At 38.7% G+C, this 26,040-nt stretch overlaps 1 protein-coding gene across 3 annotated transcripts in view; it reads left to right on the top strand.

The window, feature by feature from the left end:
• The window catches only part of CDK6 (cyclin dependent kinase 6), a 141,946-nt gene that overhangs the window by 1,111 nt on the left and 114,795 nt on the right, over positions 1–26,040 (top strand). Inside the window, exons 2-3 of one of the 3 annotated variants that reach the window (XM_087947713.1) lie at positions 96–210; positions 10,286–10,754. In XM_087947713.1, the coding sequence (XP_087803839.1) occupies positions 10,522–10,754 (233 nt within the window). In that variant the 5' untranslated portion in view covers positions 96–210; positions 10,286–10,521. Of the gene's footprint in view, positions 1–95; positions 211–646; positions 754–10,285; positions 10,755–26,040 lie in introns of those variants that run through there. The other 2 variants (XM_087947714.1, XM_087947712.1) reach the window with 2 other exon arrangements.

Genomic DNA, 26,040 nt, shown 5'->3' on the forward strand with positions numbered 1-26,040 from the left:
TAACAAAAAAAAAAAGTGGGGTGGAGAGTGACTGAAAAGTATTGTTCTATTTCCCCCCCCCCTCCTTCTCTCTATGTTACTTGCATGCTGCATAGGGGAGCGCTTTGGGGTGGTCCTTGTGCGAACGGCGCAGCTTTTACAGAGAACCTCGTTCCGTGTCCGCGTGGGATTTTCATGGGACAGGCTTCAGCCGTCTGAGCCGTGGCCAAAGTAAGAAACGGTGGGGAAGTGTTGGTGCGCAAAACGCTTACTTCATTTGTTTTCTATTTCAGGAGGCTGCAGAAGGATATTAAGAGAAAAGGGAAGGGGTTCGTTCATCCGTCCTAGCCGCGCTGTTGCCGACAGCCTAATAGCACATGTAAAGTGCATCAAGTTGATGCATGGTTTCTTCACGTAACTTATGCATGGCAAACAGTTGGACGTAATTTCTTGGAGTGGGAATTTTAACCCTAATCCTTGACAACCCGCCCCGTTTCTCCCTCTAGGATGTGTATTTTTTATTGAAACTATAATTGCCCCTCGCCAGCAGCCACGAGCGCTCCGCATGGAGTTCCCTCATCATACAATCATCCCCGGGCTGCATGCGTGGCCGCCTCCGACAGTCGAAAACGGTGTTGCCTGAGCCCCCGCCCCTTGACGACCTCCCACATGGAGCCGTCCCAGTTTCCCATCTTCCAACCTCTCACATCAGAGGCCGCCTGGACAGTGGGGGGCGACTTCCATCCCGGGGGCACTCGGCGCCTCCGCAGTCTCGTTGGTCATTCTTATTTTCTATTGGCTACTGACCCTTTACCTTAGGGAAGGGTCTGTGTCGTGGGGAGTACTTGGAATGTTCTTTTCCTGCAGTTGAAACTCGGGTGGTTTCATTTGTAACAGATGGCTGTGGTAAAATTATCAATTTCTTTTCAAGCAGATTTTAATAATATAGTAGCCCTATAGAAATTATATTGGGCTAGTCAGTTGGGTTTGGAGACATCTTCTGAACCGCCTACAGAAGCAACTTTGAATTTTATGGTGGGAGAAGGGTGGGATCAAAATATATTTTATAAAAGTATAAAGTATTTATAAAGTATTATGTTATGGCCAAAAGGATAACAGCTTTTTAGCATGTAGCAGTGCCTGCCCCTCATTCCAAAAGAGCCACCACTATCTTTGAACTTCAGAGCTGCGTTTCCCACTTTGGGGCCCTCTGTTTTAGCAGCACAACCTGCAGAATTTGTACTCTAAATTCCTTTAGGCATGCTAAAGTTCCCATCTTTAATTTCTGGTTTGTCCAGTTAGGACTGGCAACAATGCCTGCCAAAAGCCACAGAAAATCACTGCTGCTCTTTGTAGATTAGTTTTCTCCTACTTGGTACCAGGACAGAATTGCTAATTTTCAATAAGAGAAATTGTGAAAATTAGAAATGGAACTCAAAGTTATGTTTTAAATAGTGAAAATAAATCATAATATTAAATAGGCAAAGTAAATATCACATTTATTGCATAGTTAGCTATTATTTCAGGATTTTGAAGTAAATTATCAGTTGTGGGATGATCTATTTTTTGTTGGGTTGAAGCTGAGGAAGGAATAATTACACTTATTTGCCTTCTTGACCTCCTCATGTAAACTTTTTTTAAAAAAAAAATCCAACCCATCGTTGTCTGGTTGACTCTTAGGAAGTGAAATGCTGTTCATACAAAATGATAAAAGTTGCCTTTTATCTGTACCTTTACATGTGTTGGCTGGAAATGATGGATCCTGTAATGCAGTATTTTTGGAAAAGGTGAAGTGACTGAACTGAAATGTGATGGAAGTTGGATGGATTTTCTGTAAAGTGAGGGATTCAAATGCTGCTCTCTTTCATGTCTATGGAGATTCTTAATCCTCCAGGTCATGGTTGCCCAGAGGTGCTTTTCCAAAAGGCAGCTGTAGTTTCTTGCCCAGTTACCTTTTAGGAAAGCACGCTTGGATGCCATCTTTCATGTTCTTCTGGTGTAACAGGCAAAAATAGAAACCAGCATACAGTGCAACTCTAGATTTGTTTTATTGTATGTAAATTGAGAATTGGTTTAAGACAAATACTTATTTGTTAACAAGCCAAGGTTAGAACTTTGTGAAAATTCTGAATGTTTATATCTGGTGCAGAGAAAATGGCTAGTTTGGACAGATATGGCCTTTATTTCTTCCCAATTCCACTACGGTTAGTGGTTCTCAAATTTCATATATCTTTTGATTTAATATATTTATGGATATTATACATAATTAAGAATGATGTAGCTGAAAGAATGTTATTTTTTCTTAACAACTTTGTTGAGGGAAAGCATCTTAATTGAAACTCAAAATCTTCAGGCACTAAACACTCAGACACTTTGCTGGCAATGGCAAGGAAGGTGTTTATAAAATTATATCTGAGTTCCTTATTTGGGAACTTTCCCTTAAATCCAACAATTTGCCCATTCTAAAGTATCAAAGATAGCAAATTTAAGACATTTTAAATCATTTGAAAGACCACCGAAGCAAAATATTTTTGAATAACCTTCCCAAAAGTAAATGAAGAACAGGCTACTCTTACCTAGGAAAGAAAAAAAAATGTAAGTTTATAATTGCTGCTGCAGAAAGTCCCTATATTATGTTTCTCTCAATGTGAACTTTCTAGTGGTAGGAAATATAGAACTTCTTGAAACTGATCTCTAAGCAGGTTCACTTTGAGGGAGATGATCTTTCAGATAATGGCCCCAACTTATTTAGCATCTTGAGTTATGTCCAGAAACAAATTGATACCACTTATGGTTTGTGCAACTGACAGTTAGGGCAGCCCCAGATAAAGCTTATTATATCAACCCATATAAAAGAGGTTAATTTATGAAACACTATGGCTAACATTACAGTAAATATCTTCGGAAACATTTGCAGATATTTTAGTTGTAACCAGGTTTCTTAGTTTTTTATTCATATTTTCGTTTAGTGTATGAGCAGAAAAAAATTGATAGTTGCCTTTTATCTGCCTTTTCATGTATTACCCAAGTCATTGTCTTTCTTGTCAATGAATTGTTGCAACATTGGGCACAACACTATCAGACGTTGAGATTACTGGCCTTATCTAAATACCATAAAATAGTGCAAAGACATGATGTAGCTTTTTTTCTGGAGATAATAGTTATCCTTACCACAAATCAAAGTGACTGCAAGCTGAAAATATGTGAATTGCCAAGGGGCAACTATTATGCTCATGGTTTATTTATTTATTGTTTTCTTGAGTGCACTTCTTATCATTTTAACAGTGCTTAAGGTATTCCCCAAGGGATGCGGTGGCTCAGTGGCTAAGATACTGACCTTGTCGATCAGAAAGTTCAGCAGTTCGAATCCTTAGTGCTGCGTAACAGAGTGAGCTTCCGTTACTTGTCCCAGCTTCTGCCAACCTAGCAGTTCAAAAGCATGTAAATATGCAAGTAGAAAAATAGGAACCACTTTGGCGGGATGGTAACAGTGTTCTGTGCACCTCAGCATATCGTCATGCTGGCCATATCACCACATAAATGTCTTCGGGCAATACTGGTTTCCTCAGCTAAGAAATGGACCACTGCCCCCTAGACCAGGGGTCCCCAACCACCGGTCCGCGGAACAACTCCTACCGGGCCGCTGGCTTGCAGGGCGCCGCCATCTTTTTTGATGAAAAAGTGCTTCCGTGAGCTTTTCCGGTAGAAAGCTCACCGGAAGCACGCTTTCATCAAAAAGATGGCGGCGCCAGCGCTCGGTGAGCTTTTCCGGTAGAAAGCTCACCGGAAGCACGTTTTCATCAAAAGATGGCGGTGCCAAGCGCTTCCGGTGAGCTTTTCCGGGTAGAAAGCCATTTCTACCCAGAAAAGCTCACGAGCGCTGGCGCCATCATCTTTTTGATAACGATGCTCGTGAGGTCACCGGAAGCACGTTTTCATCAAAAAGATGGCGGCGCCCAGCTGATGCGGTACTGGGCCGCGGCGCCCAGCTGATGCCGGTACCGGGCCGCGGCGTAAAAAAGGTTGGGGATCACTGCCCTAGACTACAGGGGGAAACCTTTATCTTTTACCTGCTTAAGACTATTGCTTTTTTGCCAGTAAATACAAAAGGGAAACCAGTTTTTCTGATAGTACTGCTGAAAGTTGTAAGATTTCTTGTCATTTTATAAGCAAGAAATAAAAAACTTAGAAAATTCTGCAACTATGGGAATCATGCAAGATGGAGCTTTGCTCATTTTGTGTGACATTACCTGTTCATTATTGTTTTTGGATTGCTTCTTCTTTCTTCTGTTGCTACTAGATATAAGAATGCTGTGTATTTCTGAGGTAAAATTTCCTATCTTAAATTTACTTCATGCTTGCTTATTTCTAATATATATTTAAAAGTTGTTGTTTTGAAATTATTTTTCTTCTCCAAAGACCACCTTCATATTAAAATGATATTCTGAAAATATAAAATCTTTCATAATGTTTTGTAATATGTTTAAAAAGAAGACTGTAGGCAAATTGTCATGGATCAAGGGAATTGTAGCCCAACAGACCTAGAAGTCACAATTTCAAAACAGTATTTGTACAATTCTTTTTTTTTTAAATAAAGTTTTATTTGGGTTTTCACACACAAATTACAAGTAAAACATCTTTTTTGAAAATAGCATGGTCCCGGGTTGAACTTTATACAGACACAAAACTCAATTTCATGCTCCTTTTTGTATTCTATTCCATATCTTATACTATTTTACATTTTCTATATAGTTTTTCCCCTCTTTTAATTTTCTCAATTTTATTTTGATTATTTCATTTCAATTCAAATCATTATACTTTTGTCTGTTCTGTTTCAATTTCATATTATCTTTTCTCATTAAACAAATTTTCTCCTGTAGTTACTAATTGGAGTATGACACCTTTATATCTTTTAATTACATCCATTCAACTCTTATTTAAACTTCAATATATCCCTTAAGTTTATGACCTTCAATATAATACATAATACATAACTTTCAATCAAATTCTGCTTGGCACATTCTTATAATACACACTATATTCTTTAAAAAGAAAGAAAGATTGTAAATATATGTAATTATAAACCCTTTCCATTCCAGTTCAGTTCTATCATTAATAATCATTTAAACCATAACATCTTTAACACTTCTTTTCAATTAAATATCATACTTCCTTAAAAACACATGTAATCTCCATAATTAATTTTTCCCTTATTTCTCTTCACATGTTTTATAAATCATTAAATATACCTTTTGTTACATTTATTTATTGACAAGCATTCCACTGAATTACGATAGCTATTTTATCAGATATTTTAATCATACATTGTTTCTTATTTTCTAAAATTATTTCTGCTTCTAATATAACCATACTATCTTATGTACCTTTGCAGAATCCCTTTTTCCATTAAGTTTTTACCCATTATCTCTAAATAGGCCCTGTTTCTCTATATTTTGCTTCTGTCCTTTATAACTTCTTTTCCTTTCTTTCTTCCCTCTCATCTTCTCCCTCCCCTTTTACCCCCTTGTCTCTCTAGTTCTAATTCTCTCTTCTGCATTTCCCTCTTCTGTTGCTTTCTGATTTTATACTTATTTTCACTTATTTCTTTTTTTTGGGGGGAGAGAGTTGTTTTTCCCAATCTTAAACTTTCCATTCTCTTTCTCCCCTTTCCTTTTTTTCCCCCATCTAAGATTACTTGTTCATTAAAGATGGCTTCTTCTTTGTCGCAATCTTCTTGTTCTGCAGGCATTTCTTCTTGTTTCTCATAATTCCAAATCTCCATTTCTAAAAACTGAAATACGAAGCCAAAGAACCTCTCCTTCTTGTGCATCTTCTTTGTACTTTTTAAGTTCCATTTTAAGTTCTTCTAAAAGTGGAGCCATTTTAAAAAGTTTTAAACAACCACCCGATTGATTTTAGTCATTCAAAACAATAACCAAGAATCCAGAAATCATCAAGTAATCCAGATAGTCCCGAGTTATATCTTCTTATTTCTTTTTCGACTTTTTCTTCTTGGGGTTTTTGTTGTGATATTTCAGTTAGAATTTATCTTTTGGAAGTCTTGTTGAGATTTTGCTGTAAGTTCTTTTTTAATTCCAGGCAGTCTCCTCCCTTCCAGATCCTGCCCTTTATTCTTCCTCTCTCCTTTCCTGTTTTCAAAATCTTTTAATTATCCAGAAATCTTTATTATCCCTTTGACTTTTTATTTTCAGCATTAAATGCCTATTGATGTCAAAGTGGATTTTCTTCCAACTTCTTGCTTAAGTCTCTTAGCTGTCAGTATAGGAAAAGGAGAAAACCCACCCCGCCGCCAATCAATCCAGGTTCAATCCAGTGCTCCGTTCTGCCTGTCTGCCTGCCTTCGTTTGTTTCGGAGCAGCTTCGGCTGAGAATAATAACTATTCGCCTCTTTTACTCAGCCGAAGCTGCTCCGAAACAACGAGAAACGAAGGCAGGCAGGCAGGCAGAACGGAGCACTGGATTGAACCGCAGGTGGCGGGGGCGGGCGGGGGTGAACGGGCGCCGGAGGAGCTGCGCTCCGAAACCACCAGAAATGAAGGCAGGCAGGCAGAACGGAGCACTGGATTGAACCGTGGGCGGCGGGGTGGGGGTGAACGGGCGCTTCGGAAGAGCTGCGCCGACAGGAAAAGCCACCCTGCAGGCTTCTTTGAAGCAGTTTCTTCCTGGGCTGGTGGAGGAGCGAGAGAGCAACTGAGAGAGGAACAGAGGCAGACACCTGAGGGATGAGGCTGAGGGAGGGAGGGGAGACACCTGAGGGATGGGGCTGAGGAAGGCAGGGCCGAGAGGCGGGGCTTCTCAGCCGTCCTGCAGGGACTATCTGTCGCTCAGGGTTGCAATGAGGAGGCATTGGCGCTCCTGAACTTGGTGATTTGCTGGCAGGCGTTTATTACCTGACTAGGTAACAACATCAGATGTTACCTAGTCAGATAATGAAAACGTCTGCAAGCAAACTCCACCAAACTCGGACTCCCCGGTCCTTCAAAAAGTGTTTCTGCGTGAAACTGGTCCCTGGCACAAAAAAGGTTGGGGACCACTGCTTTAAAACATAGTTCTGAGAAATGTAATTATCAACTTTAACAAGGGCCCTTAATACTACTTAGCCAAGTGATAATTATATGAATCAGTAATTCTGGTAGAAGATAAAAATGATATAGGTTGGTATAAAAAGAAGGTAAGCTCTTTTTTGCTTTTGAAGAATTATCTGTAAGGTATTTATTTAAAAATTAAAGAGTTTTCTTAAGAAAACAAATGTCTTAGCTATCAGGGATCTTTTTAAATAAATAATGCAAATATGCATGCTTTCAGAAATGCTTTTAGGACATTGATTGGGAAAAGGTAGCATATGTTGATTAAGTTTGTCATATGTCATACTAAATTTATTAGCTTTCATGCAATATATTGTTTTCCTATATATTGTAGAAATCATAAGTAGTGATCTCAAGGATTCTTCTACCACATTTCTATACTTATCAGTAAATAATCTCTGTTCTTCCATTTAGTAAATTTGAGTAGTCATTTAGAGAACAGTATTCATACTTTTCAACTGCTCAAGAAATTGTCACTAATGGAGTTCCGACAAACAGGAGGTTAAGTATGCAGAATAAAAACTCATATTGCAGTGTACATATAGCCTGGGGGAAGAAATGCGAACTTCATAATTCTTGAATAAAATATTAGAAAAGGTGAAAATGTTGAAAAGGGAACGAAAGCATAGGAAAAAATATGGACAGGAGGGAAAATTCAATGGAAGAAGTAGAAAGCTGTGAAAGGCATGGGAAGTGACATAAGGTTTTAAAAGGAAAACTAGAAGAAACAATAAGGATTTTTGGGATAATTAGGAAATAAGTAAGCCAATATAGTGGGAAAAGACCTTTTAAGAAAAACAACCAAAGTATAGCAATAATCAAAAGGCCAATCTTGTTCAACCTAGCATATTCTAGTGTATTGAAAAAGAGATGTCTTCCCAGCTAGTCATCTTCATTGGTTAGAAATTCTGAGATTAATTCACAGGTACAGACAATAGGACTTTATGAAAAATTGGTAGTAAGTTAGCACAAATAGAGCATCTTTCTTAAGGCATTATAGCATCCATGCCCTTTAAAAAACTTGTGTGGCTATTGTGAAATCAGTCTTCTCCTTGAATACATATGCATGCTCAAATTTATTTTCTTCACCAGTAATCTCAGGAAATGTATTTTCAGATGGGGATTTTTTAACCATCTGCACAAACTTTGTAAAGAATATGAATGCTTTAATAAGATGTACTTAGTCTACAGCAAATAACTTTTTGGTTTACACAGCCACAATGGCAGAAGCAGAGAATTAAGTAGGAGGATGAGAAAAAGAGGTGCAGTAATAAAAATATCTTTGGGATAACTAAGCAGAACTCTAAAGTTTGGAGTACAAAATCAATTGTTCTGTTATTAATAAACTCAGTTATACAACACTCATATAAAACATAAACCTGATTCATGCTAAAGCATATGTTTGATTTAATGCTTTGAGGCAGGCATAGTGTTTTCTTCAAGAAATGTGTAGCTTAAAAATTCTGGCTTACTGTTATCTGAATGTACCCATTTTTTTCTATAGTTTTTTACTGAATTTGTTTCCATTTTTATCTGTAAAATACTAGCAATTACCTTAATAATCTTGAAGTTATAGTAAAGAATCTTATTTTCATAATTACTGGTTTTTGGCATTTACTTACAGCAAAATTAAAAGAGTTTTTTGATTCTTGGTGATGCTTTGGTTGCTCATTAGGGATAATATAGAGAAGTTGGTGATTTGTATATAGACAGGTTTTGTAGCCCTTGTCACTCCTTATTACTTGGAGGTTGAATTTGCTGTAGCCAGTCATAATTTATCACTGATTGTAGATGACAACTATGGATATAAAGCTTACTTCTCTCAACCATGCATTGATTTTTCATTGTTGAATCATTCCCACATTGTCTTGTGAATTTTTCACATACTGGATAATTTAAATGTCTATCTTGAAAAAGATTAGACTTATAAATATTATGGGGTTTGGATTTGATAAATTATAATGTCTATGGTTTGATTAAAAATCAACTCTCTTCACCTATTTTACTGGTACTGACTAAATTTGAAGAAAACACTTTTAAGCCTGGTAATTTCATGGGACACATCTTACACATAGAAAGCATTCCAACATCAATGTGCTTAGTGAGATTAAAACTTATTACCTTGCCCTAAGATGTACATTTGGGGATCTTCTATCACACCCTTTGGATGAATCGATATTTGTGTCTCTTTTTTTCTAAATTAGATGCCTCTTTGGACATATAAAATAATCAGAGCATTGTTAAAACCAAATATGATCAATTTTAGAAATAATGAAAAATGAATTTCACCTACATCTTGTCTTTGTCTTGCACATTACTAACTCTGCTGAACATTTTTTAGCCTTTATTCAAGTCCATTTCTGTTCAAGTCCATTTCTTGACTATTTTGCCTGGCTGCAGCTTTGCTTATCCGGCCATAGCAATTCTCCATTTATATTATTGATTTTCTCCCACTTTGGACTCCCTCTAGATACGTGAACTTGATTCCCAGAATTCTAAGCAATAGCAAAATTCTCAGAAAAGCAGTTCTTTGTTGAGAAATTTTAGAAGTTGAAGTCTATAAATCTGAAGTCTATAAATCTGAAGCATCTCAATGGATTATACTCTGACCTTGAAGATGGCTTGGAAATTTTAGCTAGTAGAAATAGAAACCTTCAATTTTAAAAGATTACTAGTATATTTTTGAGACTGAATTCAATACTGATAGTCTTGACTTACAGAGTTTAGAATGTGGAGATTGTGACCTGTTCAATGTCACAATAGATTGTGACTTGTTCAGTGAACAAGATAATATAAGAGTTCTGTTGTATTGGAATTTGTTTGGTTTAATTGTGTGTATCTGGTTACAACTTGATAAGGTACACATAACTGGCCAAAACTATGTTTGGTTTGGTGTAGTAGATACCAGTAATTCCAACCATTGTCCCTTAGACCAACTTGACAGTTTTGTTGAGAAAATAAAATGAGCAATCTTTGAAGGGAGACAAAATTAGTAATATAGGGAATGGGATATTAATGCTAATAATGGGGATGTAATCCAGTAATGCATACTAAGTAGTGAAATTAATGCTGTTATATTATTTATTAAGTAAGTGAACAATTGAAATAATAAATGAAAAGATATTCTGTGATAGAGAAATAATATATTCTCTCTCTTTCTCTCTCTCTTTCTCTCTCTCACACACACTTTGGTTTTATAGATTGAATTGGGTTTACACAGAAATTTATTCCAAAGACCATTGACCAGCTAACCAATAGGGCAACCACGGTTTATTACTACAGTTCTTGAATGTTACATCCTATTGACTGGCCCATCTGTAATTGTTCTGGATACTTGTTGAAGTAGCAGAAAACACATTTTGGCAACTGGAATCCAGATCCACAGATTCAACAGTTGAAACATCAGACAACAATTTGTGAAGAAAGCCGTGAAGTCATGGATAAGGACAACATGAGCCTAGCTGACCAGCAGTATGAATGTGTGGCGGAAATTGGTGAAGGAGCCTATGGGAAAGTGTTCAAGGCCCGAGACTTGAAGAATGGAGGGCGCTTTGTAGCTCTGAAGAGGGTGCGGGTGCAGACCAGCGAGGAAGGGATGCCACTTTCCACTATACGCGAGGTGGCAGTCTTGAAGCATCTGGAAACATTTGAGCATCCCAACGTGGTCAGGTGAGGAAGTGGGGCAGAGAATGTAATCAACTATATTTGAGATTAGTTGTGTAGGTTGAATGAGAATTTTAAGCAAAGGTGTTTGGATAATCTGAGCATTAGAGCAAATACATGGAATAGTTTGTTTAAGAGAATATATTGCCAGCCTAACCCATCTGTGTTTGAGATTTGCCTCCTACGCATTCAAACATCCATATCCAGAGGCAAAGGTGTGTTACTTAAGTATTTGAGTGGATGGGCCTGGTGCCACATATATGCATTGATTTCTGGAACATTAAAAGGAAAAACAAAAAGAGTGTATTTTGTGGTTGTGCCTAAGTCAACCTATAATTTTTTAGCATTACTAAATATTGCAATTAAGGCATCCTATGTGGTATCAAAGTTAATTTTGAAATTAGAACAGTTTAGAATATGTAGTCCCTTTAAACAATTCAAGAGTATACAGAATATATTAAAATGTAAAAGAGAAATTCAACATACGTAAATGTCTGTGGAGATTCTTAGTCATCCAAGACATGATTACCTCAAATGTGATTTTTCAAAAGGCAACTGGACAGTTTTTTTTCCCGAGGAAGAAGATGTTTTGCTTCTCGTCCAATAAGATCAATGAATGATGGGAAGGATGGAAAGATTAGTTATAACAGGATGGTCAGGATGGGCTGGAAAGATCATATTCCTTTGCAGTCATCTGGTCAATAACACTCTCTGAGATCTGTTGAGGGCACTTGGGAATTTAGCTGTGCCCTCAGGGTCACCTGAATGAGAGTCCAAATGGTGTGGAATCTTCTCGGAACTGCTGAAAAGACTGCATTGTAAGACAAGGGATTGGTGGCTGTGCATTCATCCCCCTCTGTTGAGGGAGGGCTGTTTGATTCTAACATAGATGGCCTCTTTTATCCCTCTTTCAAACCAATGGCCTTCTCTATCCAGAATGTGTATTTTGCTGTCTTCAAAAGAATGACCTTTGTCTTTCAAATGCAGATGGACTGCTGAATCTTGTCCTGATGAGTTTGTTCTCCTATGTTGTGCCATGTGTTTGTGAAGTGTTTGTTTTGTTTCTCCAATGTATAGATTTGTACTTGTCTCATTGCATTATACAGGTAGTCCTCGACTTAACAACAGTTCATTTAGTGACCATTTGAATTAACAACAGCACTGAAAAAAGTGACATGACAGTTTTTCTCACTTATGACTGTTGCAGCAACCCCATAGTCACATGATCAAAATTCAGATGCTTCATTTATGAGGGATGCAATTTTCCAGGGTCAGGTGATCATCTTTTGTGTGACTTTTCTGACAAGCAAAGTCAATGGGGAAGCCAGATTTATTTAACAACTGTGATGCTAACTTAACAACTGCAGCAATTCATTTAACAACTGTGACAAGAAAGGTAGTAAAATGAGGCAAAATTCACTAAACAAACACCTCAGCAATAGAAATTTTGGGGTCAATTGCGGTCATAATTTGAAGACTTACCTGTATTGCATATGTCACACTGGTCAGTTTGTGTCTGGGTGTTTTATGCATGGCACAACATCGGAGAACAAGAATACACTAAGGCAGAAACTTTTATACTCCAAGGATAAAACACTTTGCCTACTTGGTTAGAAGTAAGTCATATGTGTTGAATTCAACAAAACTTAATTTCCATTGAAGATTGTAGCCTTGGTTACATTGAAATATATTATATCTCAAGTCACACGGATGCTTAATTTTTGACAGCAATTCCTGCCCTAATTTTTTATAGGTTTGAAAATATGACTTGGAATATAATTTTAAAAATAGAGGAATGAATTGTTTATTCCCATCTATGATGGTTTTAGTTTTTGTAAGTTTTAGATTTTGTAAATGGTCTAGAAATAATACAAGGCTATTCATCAGTAACAGAATACTCCTTTCTGTTCATGTGTATGATTTATGCTATGTTCCTGCTGATATGATAGTCATAGGAGAAGATTTATTTGCAATTTTCATGGGTGGAGTCCCACTGGTTCTAATCATACTGTTTCTTTAGATGAGTAATATGTCTGATATGTAATAATATGAGGTTCAAATGTACATGGTGACTAATTTTTAAAAAATGCCTATGCATAACAGGTATTATAGAATTTGAAAGAAGCTAGATTAGAACTTTTCCAAGGAATTTTTGCAAGTTTATAAACATAATAAATCTTCATATTTGGAACCTATTAAATAAAAATTCTGAATGCTATATCAACTTACTTTAGATATTCTATTTACACATTAATATAATATTTCTATACCTATCAACATAATGAGATTAGAAAGAGCCTTTGCTTTCTAGCTGTAACAGTGAATCTATCTTATGTGTAAATAGATTTTATAAAATTGTGTATTGAATATTTATAGTATGTCTGAAAGAAACAGCAATTAACTATTTGATGGGGCTACTGATTGAATTCTATTCTTTAAATAGAGTTTAAGACTAGTTAGGATCTGTTGATTTTTAATCATTGAGTGCACTTTCTGAAAGAATTTGCAAGCTTTTTCAATCTTCCCCAAAATGGTGACCTTGATGGGTATTCTACTGCAACTTCCATTATCCCCAGACAATGTGACCAATGGCTATGCTGATACAGGTGATGAGAATCATGCTTTCCCATTTGGAGGGTACCAGGTTGGAGAAAAGTGATCTACTTATAGTTTTATCTATCTATCTATCTATCTGTCTGTCTATCTATCTGTTAGACGTTTATAGAAAAATAATATAGTTTAAGCCAACTACAATCTCCTTATCCTGGTTATTTATATAGGTAACTGTTTTGTTCTAAAATCCATGGTATTTGTAATAGTTTCTCATGTGGAAACTTCAATATTAATACCTTTAAATGCCTTGCATAGTCATTTGGGGTGCATTGATTGTTTTATTTATTATTTATTTGTTTGATTTGTCAATCGCCCCTTACAGACCTCTGAGGAATGGGGTGAGGTCAATAGTGGATAGTTTGAGGTTAAAGGAGTGGGGGTTAGAGGATGTAACAACAGATTCAGGTAGTGCATTCCACGCATTGACTACTCTGTTGCTGACGTCATACTTTCTGAGATCAAGTTTGGAGCGGTTTACATTGAGTTTGTATCTGTTGTGTGCTCTTGTATTGTGATTGAAGCTGAAGTAGTCATTGACTGGAAGGACATTGTAGCAGATAATTTTGTGTACTACGCTTAAGTCTAATTGTAGGCGGCGTAATTCAAGCCCAAAATCCCAAGCCTCGTGATATAGGGTATTCTGTTGCAATTTCTGTTGTTATTGCCTTAAACATTTTGTTTTTCTACAAATTCAATTATTGAAGGGCAAAACTGAATGAACAGTAAAGTCATCTGAAAATAAACTGATTCTAAAAGGACTGTCAGAAAGCAACTTAAGTCTGTAGCAAAAATCTTAGAAAATTATAGCACAAAGAACAGGTAGTACAGGTAGTCCTCAACTCACCAAAATTTCTGTTGCTAAATGAGACAGTTGTTAAGTGGTTTGCCCCATTTTACAACCTTTCTTGCCATTGTTGTTAAGTGATTTACTTCGTTAAGTTAGTATCACAGTTGTTAAGTGAATTTGGTTTCCCCATTGACTTTGCTTGTCAGAAGGTGGCAAAAGGTGATACATGACCCCAGGACACCGCAAGTGTCATAAATAAGAGTCAGTTGCCAAGTGTCTGAATTTCGATCATGTGACTATGGGGATGCTGCAATGATCTTAAGTGTGAAAAATAATCGTAAATCACTTTTTCAATGCCATTATAACTTCAAACTGTCACTAAACAAACTGTTGTAAGTTGAGGACTACCTGTACATAGTGCTACAGTTTGAGTCATTTTCTGTATATGATCATTTTTAAGAGAAACCTATAATCTATTTTGGAGTCTGATTTTAATATACTTATAATATTTGATTTCATGGGAAATATCTGTTTATTATTGTATGCAGTAATAGAAGAGCACCTTTTTTTCAAATATAGAATGGAATAATATAGTGTTTTGACTTTTTCAGTTAAAAAAATAAGGACAAAAGATGATGATGTCATAGTATTTTGTTATATTATAAATAGTTGATGATAGAATAGATACCACAATTAATGATAGTTGAATTTATTGTACTACCGTGTTTCTCATAAAATAAGGCCAGGCCTTATTTTTTTTGAGCCCTGAAAAAACAGCTAGGCCGTCTTTTCGGGGGTGACTTAATTTTCCCCCTTTCATCCTCATCTAAAGCGCCCCGCGGGCAGCCTCGCCACCAGCCGCTCCTAACGGGTGATCATGGCGAAGTGCAGAGAGCTCCCTACTCACACCAAACACCTTTGCTGCAGACCCAAGACCTTTGGCACCTGCCGCTGTTGCTTTCCCTTCTGCCCATTCCGCCACCACGTTTGGAGCTGCCGCTTCCGCGTTTGGAGCTGCCACTGTGTTTGGAGTGGTGGCGGTGGTCCAAATGGCGGTGGTGCTACAAACAGCAGCAGTGCTCCAAACGCGGAAGCGGCAGTTCCAAACACGGCGGCAGTTCCAAACACGGTGGCAGCTCCAAACACCGTTTTTGTTTCCGTGTTTGGAGCTGCCGCCATGTTTGGAGCTGCCGCTTCGCGTTTGGAGCTGCCGCCGTGTTTGGAGTGGCGGCGGCGCTCCAAATGGCGGTGGTGCTCCAAATACCGGCAGTGCTCCAAACGCAGAAGCGGCAGCTCCAAACATGGCGGCAGCTCCAAACACCGTTTTGTTTCCGTGTTTGGAGCTGCCGCTGTGTTAGAGCTGCCGCTCAGCGTTTGGAGCACTGCCGCTATTTGGAGCACCACCGCCATTTGGAGCGCCGCTGCCACTCCAAACACGGCAGCAGCTCCAAACACAGAAGTGGGAGCTCCAAACGTGGTGGCGGTGCTCCAAACTGCGGCGGCACTCCAAACGGCAGCGGCAGCTCCAAACACGGAAGCGGCAGCTCCAAACGTGGCAGCGGTGCTCCAAATGGCGGCGGCACTCCAAACGGCGGCGGCAGCTCCAAACGTGGCGGCGGAATGGGTAGAAGGGAAAGCAACAGCGGCAGGTGCCAAAGGTCTTGGGTCTGCAGCAAAGGTGTTTGGGGGGAGTAGGGAGCTCTCTGCGCTTTGCCATGATCACCTGTTAGGAGCGGCTGATGGCGAGGAATTGCTGCCCGCGGGGCGCTCCTAAGGGCAAGTCCCCCCACCCTTCCCCCCATTTTGCATGTTTTAAACTAGGCCTAAATTTGGGGGAGGGGTTTAATTTGATTTTATGCCTAGAAAACATGCTGGGTCTTCCTATTGGTGGAGGCCGTATTGTTGGAGAAACACGGTAGATATAATATTTAAAAATTGATTGTTCGGTGTTAACCTTCTTACAATACTGTAAAGCATGCAATTTGTTATCTTGATAATTACCTGAAGAAGAACCATATAAAATCAAATCTATTTAGCCTAGAATATTTTTCCACCAAGTTTTGGGTATTATAACATAACTTACTTGAGATGCTCAATAAACTAATGTTAAGTAAAATGCCGTTCTTCCGGTACTGGACATTATATATACGCATCATAGCTTAACAGCCTTATTCTCTATGGATCATTTCATTTTGGAATGAGGAACTGCCACCATAAAGGATAGAGATTTGATTCAAAAGGAATTAATTGGGTGTGGAATCAAGTCTTTGCATGCAGCTGCTTTCCATTCATTGCTACAGTTTAAAACTATACATCTAAATTTCACATAGAGTGATCTACAGTAATCTTTGCTTGATTTGGCTTACATGCATATAGGCCTGATTTGATCAACAATACTGAATCCAAATCTCTCACTTTTTAATTCTGCATATCAAAATAAATTATTCATAATATGAAAGATGTCCATGCTTGCTTTCTGTAAGATAATTAGTGCAAAATTTGCCTGCAATGGTCTTTAAAATGTGTTTTAATTCTATCCTAACCTCTAAAATCACTATGTTTGAGAAGGCAAGAAGATCTATCCTCCAATATTAAGTGTTTAGGTAATCTACCATAGAAAAGGATAAGAAACAAACATTCCTTTGTTTTTCATTGAAATACAGTTTTTCAAAATTCACTGAAAAATATTTATGTAAATCAAGTTTTGTTTCCTTATATTAATCTTCTCATCAATCCTTCAGTAATTTTGCTTCAGTGGACTGCACCAATCTTCTGAATAGCCAAATAATAATATTTGCCCATACTTGTTTTCCTTGGTCAGTGCTAATTGATTCAATAATTATTCTGTTTAGATTTAGCATAATCTGATGGAACAAACTGATACAAACTATTTCAGTAAAAAGTCATCGTTGTCTGTTAACGCTTTAACTTCTTACTTAGAACTAGTAGTATATAATAACAACTCGGAGTTTCAGTGTAGAATTGAGATTGAATAAAAGAACTAAGAGTTGAGGTTTGCACATTCAGCTAAACATGATTTGTTTTAACATGATTTGTACACTAAGTTATAATTAATTGGGTTCATCCAACACACTAAGGTATAGGTGATGGTGTTTGCCTGGTTCAGAGAACATGCTAAGCCAGCATCTAACCACATGATTTGATGAGATATGACTTTCACCCATTGGTTTCAAGGAACATCATCAGAAGTTTTTTATATCACCTACAATTGAAACTAAAGAAAGAACTCTGAAGTGTTACCTTTTGTATTCTACTTTATAATCCATGTATACACAGATTAAAGGGCTTCAGAAGCTAATCCTTACTTATTTGTAAGAGAATCTAGAATTTTAAAATGTTTGAAACTACTTAAATACTTCTCCTTCACCTTTCCCCTACTAAAAAAAAGCCAAGGCTTATATATAAATATCTAAGCATACCATGTGCATAAGCATATTGGCATTCCAATTGTGTTTGGTAAGATAAATTCAGCATACCTAGAGTTCAGGTTGGGAGATTAAATGTTTAATTAGTCGTTATTGTCCAGAATATATAAATTTGGCACAAATATATCTCCCGGTTATGGAAGATAACATTCACTGCTTGCAGAAAACATGAAGTATATGTAGACAAAGGATAGACTTTGCCAGGAACAAATGACATATTGAATCCAGGAAATTCCTGTGTGTAAAATTAGGAATATTTCCTGCTGTGTAATGCATCTGTAAATATTCTTCTAATTCTGATTATATTTGTTGCATCCAGCACCACCTAACAGCTTGAATGTATTGGAATTTGCATTTATAGAATATGAATCAGAAGTGGAGTATTTCAAGCAAAAGTATCCCATATCAAATGGATACTGGTGCATGTGTATGTGTGTACCAAATGTTAAAACAAAAACTAACTTTGCTTTTCATTTCCATAGATATTTAGCTTTAAATCTGCCTCTTAAATCTGCCTCTTAATCCTGGTAGATTTAATTGTTTCTACTATTGTAGAAAAGGTATTGCTAATGTCAACTATGCCTGATTGCAGCAATGGTTTCTAACTTCATAAAGATGCTGAGTGCAAAACATTTGAGAAAAAACTTCTTTGTCATGCTCTTTCTATCTCCCGTGTTAACTTCCAAGATACTGACTTTGGAAAATTAGTTTCAACTCCAAAACCATAAATCAGCGAATGCAAGATATCATGTCATGTTGAGCTGATAATATTTATTTTATGCAAAAGTCCTTTTTAGAAGTATGTATATCTCTTTTCTATGTAAATATGCTTAGAACAGTATTAAAGGTTGAGAAATTATGTTCTAAAGGTTAAGATGTGTGGATTTTAACATGCTGGCTTGTTGAACACCACATGTTAAAGTTAACAAGATTGAGAAACACATGCTTAGATTGCTGAAAGAATATCATTATGGTAACCTTTTGTGCTTCCTGCCCATATGTTTTGTAGTTTGTGCACCTAAAGGTACATATTTTATCGGTTCCATTATTGTATTATCAAGACTGATTTTAAGAAATATGTATTCTACTTGTACATCAGTGAAATTCTATTTGTAGCAGCACTATAATATATTTAAGACATTTCAAAGACTTCCACTGTATTAAAACCAGAATCAAACTTGGTCTGGAATGTTATATGGAAATTGTATGGACTACATAGTTCTTAAATTTAATGCCAAAAAGGATGCAGACTCAAGAAACAGGCCCTCTGTATATCAGGAGTGTCAAACTGGTGGCCTGTGGATGTGTCACGCCAGGTCATACCCACCCTAGCTCTGTGAATGGAAAAAATGTCACAAAACATTACGTGACGGCAACCTGATGCGGTGAGTTTGACACCTGTGTTGTATATCATTCTTTCTTCCCCAACCCTTCCCTTAGTATATGGTATGCACAGGTACAGTATATGTGGTACCTCGCTCAATAGTAGTAACTGTAAGAGGGGTCTTGGAGTCCTAGTGGGCAATCATTTAAATATGAGCCAGCAGTGTGCTGCAGCTGTCAAAAAAGCCAACACAATTCTAGGCTGCATAAAATACTGCACCCAGTTTTTGTTGCCATGATGTAAAAATGATGTAGAGACCCTAGAAAGAGTGTAAAGAAGAGCAACAAAGATGATTAGGAGACTGAAGACTAAAACATGTAGAGAATGGTTTCTGGAACTGGGTATGTCTAGTTTGGTGAAAAGAAGGACTAGGGGTGACATGATAGTATTATTTCAATATCTCAGGTTGCTACATAGAAGGAGGGCGTTAATCTATTCTTCAAAGCACCTGAGGGCAAAATAAGAAGCAGTTGGTGGAAACTAATCAAGAAGAGAAGCAACTTAGAACCAAGGAAACATTTCCTGACAGAACAATTAACCAGTGGAACAGCTTGCCTCCAGAAGTTATAAAAGCTCCAACACTGGAAATTTTGAAGAAGAGATTGGATAACCATTTGTCTGAAATGGTATAGTTTCCTGCCTAAGTAGGGAGTTGGACTAGAAGACCTCCAAGGTTCCTTCCAACTTTGTTAGTCTATGCTACTCTACCCTACCCTACCCTACCCTACCTTACCCTACTCTTATGTTTGGGGGGGAAGGTCATCTGAATAAACATAGGTATCATTTTCAAGTGCTATTCTTTTACCAGTACCTATGAGTAGCTATGAGGAAATGTTTGGTCATATTTGCTTGGAATACATGCTCTGTGGCTTTGTATTTTCTTACTGAGAAAAATATCCTTTGAGCAGAAATCTTTGTGCAATTAAAACTCAGATGCTTTTCTCTTAGTGGTCATTGCTCACAATGGCTGGCATGTTTTTCACAAAACTGCTAAAGAAGTGTATTTGACAAACTACAGCCATATAAATGCATTGTTTATAAGTGGTATTTATTGCAAAATTGGTCCTAGTAAATTTGTTAAAACTGAAGAGATATAATTAATTTGTGAATGTACTTATCTATACTCTATTTAAAAGCATGGTCCATTTTTCTTAGTGTTGGACTTGCTATTTTTCACATTATTATCTTCTGTCTTTGGCAGGAGTAAACAGTTGATAGATAGATAATTTTATAGCTATGTATAAGGCAATATGCTTAGGATTCTTCTCCCAAGCAATCCTATAGTAACTCTACATGATAGCTTACCTTGAAACAAGAAGGTTTCATAGCTGAAAAGGAGTTTTAACTAGTACATCTTTAAACATTAATCCATTAATTTGTCTGCAAATTATATACAAACATCTTGTTTTCACTATGCTTCTCTATATCATTTTTGGAAATGTCTGGAGTTATTTGTGAATTGAATACTAGATTTGGATGTGCATTAATTCATTGCCATAGGTTGGAAACCAGACTCTGTAGTGGAAATAGGCACAATTGGAAAAGGCCCAAATCAGCAATAAAGCATGCCAAAATTTCCAAATCAATTCAGTCAATTCAATTCTGTTTAAAGGGATCAGGTAATTGGGAAGAACATTTGCCAGAAGCTATTGGGAGATACCATTAAATGTACTGGCTTGTAATGAAACACCTTCTAAAGTTGTCTCTAATTTATTCCTTCGTTCAATTTATATGGCCACCTATCTCACCTATCTCTCAAATCTCAAAGGAAGAAAGCTGCAATGGATTTCTTACAAGCATCTGGGCATATGATGGCCACTTATCTCACTAAATCTCAAAGGAAGAAAGCTGCAATGGATTTCTTACAAACATCTGTGCATATGATAGCCACAGTAATTAATATCTGTTAAAATAACAGTATATGCAAGATAGGTCATCTACAAGTCAATATAGAGTCTGGCTCCAAAAACATAGCAAATTAATTAGTGGTGGGTTTCAAAACTTTTTCCTACCAGTTCGGTGTGAACGCGTGCTTTGCGTGCATATGCGTGCTTTGCGCACGTGCAGCATTTGCAACTCACCTGCTGCAAGCCCTGTGTGTAAAACAGCTGATACGCGGCAATTGGCTGTGCCACATGAAGCATCTGACGATGAAAAGCAGGAAATAAAGGTCGGTATAGAGCCAGGGCCGGTGAGAGGGGCCCTGCAGCTGACATCAGAGCAAACCAGTGCGCTCACAGATGATTCTTGGAGCTACCGGTTTGGCCGAACTGGGCCGAACCGGTAGAATACCATCACTGAAATTAATCATGCATATTCACTATTAAGCAGTTTTCAGGTTATAACCAATATCTAAAAATGGTGTCTGTGGGGATATAAATTCCTAGGCATTAGGATTGTCTCAGCTAACATCATCACTTTTGTTCCTTTCCATATATTCTCCACTATTCTAATAAAATTGCTGTTGTTGTTGTTGTTGTGCAGGTAGCCTTTGACTTACAATCATTCATTTAGTGAGTCAGTGAGGAAGCCAGATTCACTTAACAACCATATTATTAATTTAACAACTGTGTCAAGAAAGGTGCTAAAATGGGGCAAAACTCATTTAACAAGTGTCCCGCTTGATAACATAAATTTTATGGTTTGACTCGAGCACTTACCTGTATTGACTTCACATAGAATCTGTCAACTAATTTGGGAAGTAGCATTATTGATGTGCAAATTATGTACAAAAATACAATCTCAAAGTATGTGTCTTCAAAAGATCATTTTTCATCCTCAAAATTCAATTTGATGTATCCTGGAAGTCATTGAAATGAGCTGAAAAATAATTTTTTTCACAAGAAGAAGAAATGCACTTGAAACATGTCCTATGTTTGGATATGTGTTATTAAAGAAATCTTAACTTTAATTAAATCTTGTTGCAAAATTAATGCTAAGTGAGGGATTTGGAAGAGAGAAGTTGTATGTAGCAGAATAAAAAGATGCATAAGGGGATTTTGTTTCTTTTTTAACCACGAAGTATTGGGACAGCCCTGACTTCTGACATACGTAGATGAAACTCTATAAATGAAACTCAGGTACTAATTCAAAGTATCTGTTGCTGTTTAAGGTTTGTTAGGAATTTCCCCTTTCAAAATCATCATGTCATATCCTGATTACTGTTTATCCACTCAGCACACTTCTCAATCATATTATGAATGCAGTTGCTTTAGTTTCTTTCCATCTTTTAAGCCAAACCTAGTAATGTTATGGGAATGGGCTGGGTGTGGGGGAAGCATGGGGAAGGATTCTGAATCTTTCACCCCCACAAGCACAAGCACAAGCACACACACACACACACCACATTTGATCTGGTAGTTTGCATACAGCTGCTCAATAGCAGTTACCTTTGAAAGGAACATTTGCTTCAATTTGAGTAGAGGAAGCCACCTCAATCATTTCTTAACTAAGAAGGCTTTCATTTTTGCTTGGCAGTGGGAGTTAGGAAAGTACTGGCTGATAACAATACTGAGAGAAACAGCAAAAAGGGGCATCATTTACTGAATGGTTTGCTCTGGATTTTTTTTTAAAAAAGCATAACCTAGCAGGAATATTTTAACAACATTACAAAAATTAATAGAACTGGTTTATATTAGGAGATCTAATCTGTGGTAAACCTTACAATTGAAATAGTTGAAAATTTATGATAAACTCTTGGAAGATTTTTTTCCCAGATACTTCGGGATACTTTAGAGAAATAGAGAAAGACACAAAATTGTCCATTTGTATTATTATTGATTAGATTATCCTATCTGTATATCATGTCAATGTCTGTAATCAATTAAGTCAAAGTTACCAGGAAGAAATTCTCTGTTTTCTATTAAAATAGAAATAGTTCTCATAAAGATATGCGGTATCTGTTTCAGCTGATTAAAAGATTAACAAAAAGAAGTACAGAAATGAAAAAGAAGTCGTTTTAGTTTCTACTGCTTAGTATTGCAAATCAAGCTGTCTTGGGTTTCCTTAAGCAGTAGCTTACAGTTTTTCCATATCTACTCCAGGTATCTTTTAAATCCCATCTACCCATCTTATTTATTTAATTGCCTTTCTGCTTCCTTCAACTTAGTTGAGCGTAATTATGTTTTTTGTTAAGTGACTTAATGAAGTTGTTGCCAATTTTTGAAGACTGTTTCAGCATGGTCTTGTCACCATAGAATCCATTCAGTGTGAGAATATAAGCTTTGTCCTTTGCACTGAGAGGGCTTGAAGTAAATTGCCTATATGCCACACACAGCCTTCTGTAATAAGTAGATGCAATATCCATCAGTTTTGTCATATTTTGACCAGAATGCTATAGGCACAGTAAAGCCCAGTTTTGGCTCATTCGTAGTCATGCTATTCTCCATAGAGCTGCTTCGAGCATCCAGAGTGGGAGGTGCTCCAGTCTCTCTCTCACAGGCTGAGCTTTAATTGAGGAATGGTCCTCTCCTATACGCTGCTTCGAGAGGCCAGGAATGGGTTAAGCTCCTCCTTCTGACGTCATAGAGCTGAGTCTGCCATTATAAAAAGCCAGCCTCTGGCTGGCCCGCCCATCTTTTGGCTCAGCTTCTTGTCTGAGAGCATAGTCTCTGGAAGAAGTGCTTTTAAAACAGCTAAAGGAAAAGTTTGAACTGAAAGATGCAGCAATAAATTTAAAATCCAGTTCCCGGGGATCCGGTAGAGCTCTGTCTCCAGCTCCTGAGGATCCGTTCTCCTGCATCGCTGAGGCTTCGGCCCTGCTGCGCAAGGACTGCAGACCCAGGGAACATTCAACCTCCCACGCAGCCCCACTGACCGCAACCTCGTTGTTGCTGCCACCAGCCAAGTTTTACAGCTGACTCTGGAGCTTCGTTCCTGCTGCTTCTCAGCTGTTCCGGCTTAATTCGATTGTTCGGGGCCTGGTAAGAGCCTAAGGAGTGAAGATGGTGGCTAGGCCGCCCCAGGGCCCCCCCATATGGTGGGGGGCCATTTTAGAATTGCCAGGTGGCCATTTTGTTTTGGGGGAAAGTGCCTCCCCAAGGTCTCATGACTCACCTGGCCTAGTCAACGGGCAGCACCTACATGGGGGAAGCTCACAGCACCCTTGGTGTCTGCTCTGTTAGCCAGATAGAGAGGGAAGCCCCCCAACCTGGCCCCAAAGGACTGAAAGACTCCCAAGCCCCTTTGAAGAAAAAGAAAAGACAGAGGCCTTCTGCTAACAGAGAGGCTGCTACAATGTGGCACTTAAGGAACAATTTGCAAAAGGTTCAGATGTAGGCCCAGATTCAACATGCTTCTCACTCTGGGGAGGTGCATGTTAGCCCTGAAGTTTCTTCCAAGGGGGGTGAATCTGCTCACAGTCACCTCTTAGCTTGGTCCCCAGAGAGAGTGGAGGAAGAACAGTTTCCCCAGGACCTAAGCAGATCAGGGCCTTCCTCTAGACAAGCTACCTGGGGGCCTGGCCATTCCTTCCTCAGTGGTCAGGGGGCTCAAGGAGGGCATAAGCCTAGGCCTGAAGCAACCTACACCCCCCACAACTGTGGGCCTACGTACTGAGGAGAATAGGCCTGAGGACTTTAGGGAAATGGTCTCTGTAACCATAAGGCAGGGCCTAGCAGAAGGATTTAAACAATTCCTTCACCCACAAGGGGAAGGCATGTCCTTGTTACATCAGGGTTTTCCTCAAGGATCCCCCAGTCTCAGAAGGGTGTTCCCAGACAGCAGTTCTGTTTCCAGCCCTCCCATTCGGAGTGGGGGGAGGAAAAAGTGGAAGACTATTCCAAGGCCTCTGACCATAGTCGCTCTACTCATTCTGAGGAAGAGGAAGGAGAACTCATAGACCCCAATATGTCTGAGGAAGAGGACTTTAGAGTTGATCAGCCTCACTCAGCAGGGGTTTTCAGGCCTTCCTTATTCAAGCCTCTGTTACACAAGGCTTTGGTTACTGCACAGCTAAGCCCTGAGGAGGTGGCTCCAGAACCACAGGCTGGTCACACTGATTCGTTGTTCTCCAAGCCAGTGGTGCATACAGAGGTCCTCTTCTCCCCACTGATTTTCCTTGATCTAGCGAAGGAACAGTGCACCTCTCCAGGGGCGGGGCCTCGCCCATCTGCTTATGATTCTATAACGTGAGCCCGTCCCTGCCCAATGCCCGGCTGGTACCTTTGGTGGATGCTCCGGTAGTGGCATCGTTACTTCCTCAGGCACCCCACCGAACCAGAGGATGTGCTCAAAGCAGAGGACAAATGGTCTGAGCAAACCCTCAAGCGCACTCACCAGGCAGTGGTTTGGGTGATTCGAGCATCAACGGCAGCCTCTTTTTTTATGATCTTCAGTCAATTGGCTTCACCAGCTTCAGGAGAGGCTCCCAGCCACCGAATTCAAAGCACACCAAGATCTCAATAAGATAATTGTGGCGGCAGAGTTTACAGTAGACACCACTCTGAGCTCGGCCAAGTTCGCTTCCAGGGCGATGGCTTCTTCAGGGCCATGGCTACTTTGGCTACACAACTGGCAATCCGACTCCCACCGTAAATGGAAGTTGGCATCAGCTCCATGCACGGGCGATAAGCTATTTGGCGACGTCCTTGAAACATACTTGACAGAGACCAAGGACAAGAGGACAGTTCTCTCTTCAGCGGGGATAAGGTCCGAGTATTGCCCTAGGCCATACTTTTGTCCCTCATCTTTCAGACCCGAAACCAGCTCTCGGTTCTCTAGAGGTCAGAGGTCCTTTCCTGCTCATCAAGAACAGTGTCCTGAACCTTCTGGCAGGCAGCAATGGGCCCTTTTGAGGGGGAGGAGGTTGTTCATTCAGACACTCGAAATGGGTGCCCATGTCCCCTCCATTGGAGGCCATTTTGCTTTCTTCACCTCCAGATGGGAGGAGTCTACATCAGATGCCTAGGTTCTTGAGATGGTCAGGTTGGGCCTCCAACTGGAGTTTCTCTCCCCACCTCCATGATGGTTTGTTCCCTGCCCCACCTCCAGGGATTGCTCTAAAAGGGCCCTTACAGAATTGGCAATCCAACATCTCGTCTACATACGAGCTGTTCAACAGGT

Source organism: Notechis scutatus, chromosome Z (genome assembly GCF_049901735.1).
Source record: "Notechis scutatus isolate UNSWTSFEM ecotype Mainland chromosome Z, rNotScu1.2, whole genome shotgun sequence".
NCBI classification, from domain to species: domain Eukaryota; kingdom Metazoa; phylum Chordata; class Lepidosauria; order Squamata; family Elapidae; genus Notechis; species Notechis scutatus.